Genomic DNA, 6,000 nt, shown 5'->3' with positions numbered 1-6,000 from the left:
AATTAATTGATGAAATCTATGATCAATCTTAATGAAAACAGCTTCCTTCAAAAAGTAATTTATAATAATACGTTTAGAGGGAAAAAATTGAGTAGCTAGACCACGGCTGCGTTCAAAATATGATACCTTGTACTAACGTTATAACTTCCTTACTTATAAACAGATACATTTTACAACAATGTAAGCTATTCTGTATAAAATTTCGTGTCCCATAAATGGAATTTGAACATTAATTCTAAAAAATCTAGAAAGAAAATTGAAATTTGGGCTTCAAGGTGCACGATTTTGATATTTATAGAATCTATGTGCAAAATTTAGAGATCTAAATCATTACCGTTTTTCCGGTATGCAATCCACAAGTTGACATGTATTGATGCGAACAAACACAACCCTACTCTCTCTTATTATATAGATGGTACACGTAGTTGAAATTGAATATATCTTTCGAATATTGTAGTATAATAATTTTTGAAGTGAAAGTGAAATCTTAACCTTATTCTTTTTTGAAACTTTTATTTGTTAAAATTTGGGAGAAGATAGTTTTGGGCTATGCCTGTTGTCTTCTCCCAATCATATTATATTTATTATCTGTAATTGCCAATGAAATAAATAAAAAATAAATAATTAGTTTGGAATCACCATATGGCTGGATTGATCCAATATCTTCAATACTATAGTGTGTCCAAACTGCCATGAGCTCTGAAAGATTAAGCCGACCCTCGCTCGATCCCCCACGCGCAGGCACACACGCCCGGCCTACCTGCGCCATTGATATACTATGATTGTATACTTCGTAGTATACAGGTAGAGAGACCGTCCCTTTACTCACACACACAAAAGGAGACTGCGCGTGAGTAGTAGAAGGGTCGTCCTTATCCTTCAGAGCTCATGCCTATTTGGACAGAGTATAATAGAATTACAGGCGATTTTTTAATCATCTATCATTTTTTTGCCTCCATCTTGTTTTCTTCATGATGACAATTTTTTGAGATTGCCATCATGATCATGAATATTCTACTTCTACACATGATAACGAAGAGATTGATACCATTTCCAAATCTGTACCTTCAAGGCTTTTCTAGTTGTTAGGTTTGGCATATAGTGGAGAAGACGTGTTTTCCGCTGGAAGATGCACTTTTCTCTCTTTTTCCTATGAAGCTCCAGCCGTGGAAAATGGACTTACAGCCTTCAACCCTGTGGGTTGGGGGAGCTTTGAGTCGAACATAGTGCTCAAGAATTTGTTGAAAACCAGAATACACCCACAGTATCACTGCTTGACTAAAAGGGACCCCCCCCTTTCCAAAGTCCTTCTTCTCCTTCTTAATATGCTTTATTGATTGATTCATACAATAAGTACATCATCAAACTTTCTAACTTTTCATTTCTAGAATTGATTTCGCTTTGTGCCATTCTTTCTTTCATTTTTCATCTGTCGGCCTTCCTTGGCCATATTCTTACTTCTTCTTAGGCCAACCCAAGATGTGATGTGGACCGTGCTGATGGGTGGTGCTTCTATATGGTGTCTCTAACGGTGCCTGCAGGATACCGGGCGCTCTCCTGTAGTATTTAGCCTTGCCTGGGCATGCGGGGCTCTGTCTAGTTTGACTCCACTTCCCTAGCTGTTCGTGAGAACCACATAAACAAAACAAATAACAAGGCAACTGCAGAAGTTGCCTTGCCTTCAAACCCATTGGTATCTGCCCCATCAGGCAGGATCCTCAATCTGAAATGAGTGCTTCAGGAACACAGGAGGTACCGTTGCACTCTTATGTGGAGCCTTTCAACATTGAAAAGGCTTCTACTGATCACGACATGGTTGACATAAGCTCAATCACTCCATCCCAACTGGAGCTTCTCAGAAAAAGAAAAAACCCAAGAGACCAAAGATCTGTGAAACTCCAGGCACAAATGTGGATCAAGAGGCTGAGTCGAGGGCGGCCAGTTGCCAGGCGCCCTAGAAGCAATTTGGCGACCCCTTCCTCAGCGGGAGCACCTACAAAGAATGCCAGGAGTGGAAGTCATGTAGGTCACGAGTTTGCGGGTGGAGAGACCAAACCTCACTACTGCTCAAAGAAGGGCGTTCATTAAGGCAAAACGTCTTGGGAGAGGTGAGGCTTTCGGAGAAGAAAAAAGAAAAAACCCAAGAGACCAGAGATGGGTGAAACTCCAGCAACAAATGTGGGTCAAGAGGCTGAGTCAAGGGTCACCAGGCGCCCCAGAGGCGCCCTCCCTCAAGCGGAAGGACCTACAAAAAAAGGTTGGAAGTGGAACTCACGTAGGTCACGAGGACCAATCAGTCTGAAGAGACTGCCAAGCATATCATACTGGATTGCGAGAGACTATGGGCAAGAAGAAGGGCTCTGTTTGGCTGCAAGCAACCAGGTGATGAATGAGATGTTAGTATAGAGAAAATCTCCTGGATCTTGTAAAAGACACAGGTATTGGTTTGCCCAACTAACGTACTTGAGACACACAATAAGCTCCGATTGACATGTGGGTTTCGTTGAACCTTTGCATCCTTGAATCCGTCCCTTCAAACATAACATAGCATAACTCGATGTCATTTTGAGGATTCGGAAATATTCTAACACACTGTCGAAATAATATTAGTGTATGTCTACTTCAAATACATCTAGGCCTACAGTGTGGAAAGTGGAATTTTGTCCCCAAAAAATGTATGTTTAAAGCTTTCACTCAAATATAGGGGATCCAAATGATGGTGCATCAACAATGATATTAATTATCATAGTCAATTCTATCTTTTCAAAAATTAGCTTGGGTTTATTTTGAATGAAATTTATTCTATTCTTTTGAAGTTATAAATAATAATCATGAAAAAAATACTTAAAATAAGACGATTCTCTCGAATATTATAATTTGGGTAATTCTAAACATCCTACTAATAGAATCCCGATATCTTTCACTATAACTGAATAGCAATTGACATATCATCATTGTGTTCCTCATTATACTAGTCCCAACAATAGAAATTGAGACATATTTCACGGTTGTTACCCAAAAATAACCACGGAAGTACATTTGCGCCCGGACCAAGTTCTAAACACCGGGCTTCAATGATATTAATCATTACTGCTACAACTGACTATGTTTTCCAACTTTATATTTTTTCTAAATCAGCTGATTTTAGTTCGACAACTTCTTTTGTGATACGAACTCCGTCAAATTATGGATTAATCCATGAAAACATGTTATGTTCGATCAATGTTTAGGCTGATTGCCTCATTATGCAATGAATTCCAAAATACAGTTTTTTGCATTAAGATTGTCGAACTCTAAAATCAATTTGTCTATTGAAACTTATTCTAATAGAAAAGATAGTGGTGGGTAAATAAGACCAGCTTACCTAGGTATTTAGGTGGCAAGATATTCAGAAAAGAAGCAGTTTCTTGCACCTCAAAGTTTGAGCCTGAGGCCTCCTCGGACTGTCGTTTTGGACTGGAGGTGGTGGGAGGAGGAGGGGGAGAGGAACCCCCTCCTGTGGTAGATGTGCAACAAGCAGTTGAGGTCGACGACGAAGTCTGAAATCAATCAAAATTATTAATATCAAACAAAGTAGGGTGAAGGGAGGCAATCGGGTTCAGAATATCATTATAGTTCACTTTGAAGTGGCATAGCAACTAAAACACCAGTGAGAATTTTGAAAAATATACCAAGATATATTTAGATGTTTGTAAAAACACTTCACTCACATGGGATACTTTTTAACAAATTAATAAAAACAATATAAAAATCTTGTTGTACCCTTTACTTTTTAAAAACTTTGAAATAGTTCAACAACTACTTTCGACCCTAACTTAGATCATTTTCAAGTTGAAATGTAGAAAATAAAAAAACAAGTTGATACTATATAATATGAATATATGCTTATTTTCATATGATTAATTTATTTCTTATTCATTATTTTTGGTTGAAGTTATTTAATTTTTTTTATTTACTTTTAATTTTATCAAAAATAGGATTATTCAAGTCAGATTGAATTATATTTATTAAATTATTCCTATTTAATTTTGCAGTTTTATAGATATAAAATTCTTCATTTACTTTCAATTTATTACTTTCATTACCAATGCTTAATATTTTCAAATTAGAATTTATATTGATATAATTATGATTAGTTTCAATTAAATGCTCAGCAAATTACTCATTGTTGAGTAGTATTTTTTGATTTTAAAGCCTGAATATATTCATTGAACCTTTTTTGAAAACATCTACGTGTCTGACCAATGTAAAATATTTCACAATTACTACATTCCAGTTTATAAACACCTGATTTTTACTTTCCTTGCCCTACTACCATAGGTAAGGAAAGTATTGCTTTCCAAAAAAAAATTAAGGTACCCAAATTTCAAGTTTTCTATACGTTTCAAGGTCCCCTGAGTTCAAAAACATAATTTTTGGGTGTTTGTCTGTGTTTGTGTATGTGTGTATGTCTGTGAACACTATAACTCCATTCCTAATTAACCGATTGACTTGGAATTTTAAACTTAAGGTCCTTATACCATGAGGACCCGACTGTAAGAAATTCAATTCAAGATGGCGGTAAAAATGGCGGATTATTACTAAAAAACAATGTTTTTTACGATTTTATCAAAAACGGCTCTAATTATTTTCTTCAAATTCATACCGTGGATAGCTATTTATAAGCCCTATAATAATAATAAGCCCTATAAACTGACATGAGTCTCATTTCTGGGAAAATTGCAGGAGCTACGTAATATTCTTGAGAAAAATGGCGGATAATTACTAAAAAACCATGTTTTTCACGGTTTTCTCGAAAACGGCTCTAACGATTTTCTTCAAATTTAGACCATGGATAGCTATTTATAGACCCTATCAACTGACATGGGTCTCATTTCTGGGAAAATTGCAGGAGCTCCGTAATATTCTTGAGAATAATGGCGGATAATTTCTAAAAAAACCATGTTTTTCACGGTTTTCTCGAGAACGGCTCCACCGATTTCCTTTAAATTTATACCATGGATAGCTATTTATAAGCCCTATCAACTGACATGAGTCTCATTTCTGGGAAAATTGCAGGAGCTCCGTAATATTCTTGAGAAAAATGGCGGATAGTTACTAAAAACCATGTTTTTCACGATTTTCTCAAAAATGACTTGACCGATTTATTTCAAATTCATACCCTCTATACTTATTTATCAGCTCTATCAACTGGAATGAGCCTTTTTCCTGGGAAACTAATGGGGTCCAACTCATCCTTGAGAAATGGACTTTGTAAACTCCCTCTCGTGCATGAGGTAGGTAGGTAGAGCAGTTTATAAAAAGAACACATAGTCGAGATATTTCATCTGTAGAACAGCTGTTTTGACGACTTTTAAAAAATCATCGAATTTCACAATTTACACAAAGAAAAAAGTACTCTGAAAACAATTATATATACACATATACAGTAGTCTGATCGTAGTTTCAAATATGTTGCCGCCAATCGTCATTATGTTATTCCCCTAAATTATTCTCGTTAAATAATGAGGCTTACAGTTCAATGAGCAAGGAAAGTTGTGTGAGTGTACCACACCAGATTTTTTAAATTGTTCCTGTTGTATTTTTTTACTAGAAATCTTCCTTATTAAATCAAAAGCATTATTTGTTGTTTTGTATCCTAAATATTTTTTTTTTTTTGTTAAAGTCTTCCTAATTGCCTTATTGAGAATAGTGTTGTATGGAACACAAATATATTCCTTATTTTCTGAATTTTTATCATTTTGTGGAATAATTTGTTTATATTTTTGCTTATATATCATCTTATCAATAAATTTGCTATCATATCCATTTTTATTGCAAAATGTTTTATAATTTTCACTTCTTTTTCATAATTTTCTTTTGACTGAAAAATCATTGATCTGAATGCTGCTGTTTTTTGTTGCCTTGGATGGTTAGAGTCTTTTGGAATTAGAGAATTTGTATGTGTGGGTTTCCTGAAAATATTAAAATTATGTTTCTCATTTCTCTTACTTATTTCCA

The 6,000-nt window shown here is 35.4% G+C and overlaps 1 protein-coding gene across 1 annotated transcript in view; it reads right to left on the bottom strand.

Annotated features, from left to right (window-relative positions):
• Window positions 1–3,308: 3,308 nt before the first annotated feature.
• The window catches only part of LOC111049015 (OTU domain-containing protein 5), a 28,253-nt gene continuing 25,561 nt past the window's right edge, over window positions 3,309–6,000 (bottom strand). The window contains exon 8 of the mRNA XM_039441345.1: window positions 3,309–3,539. Coding sequence (XP_039297279.1) covers window positions 3,324–3,539 — 216 coding nt within the window. The 3' untranslated portion in view covers window positions 3,309–3,323. The remainder of the gene's footprint in view (window positions 3,540–6,000) is intronic.

Source organism: Nilaparvata lugens, chromosome X, assembly GCF_014356525.2.
Source record: "Nilaparvata lugens isolate BPH chromosome X, ASM1435652v1, whole genome shotgun sequence".
Classification (NCBI taxonomy): domain Eukaryota; kingdom Metazoa; phylum Arthropoda; class Insecta; order Hemiptera; family Delphacidae; genus Nilaparvata; species Nilaparvata lugens.
The sequence above is the reverse complement of the archived record's forward strand: the minus strand, read 5'-3'. Positions and strand labels throughout refer to the sequence as shown.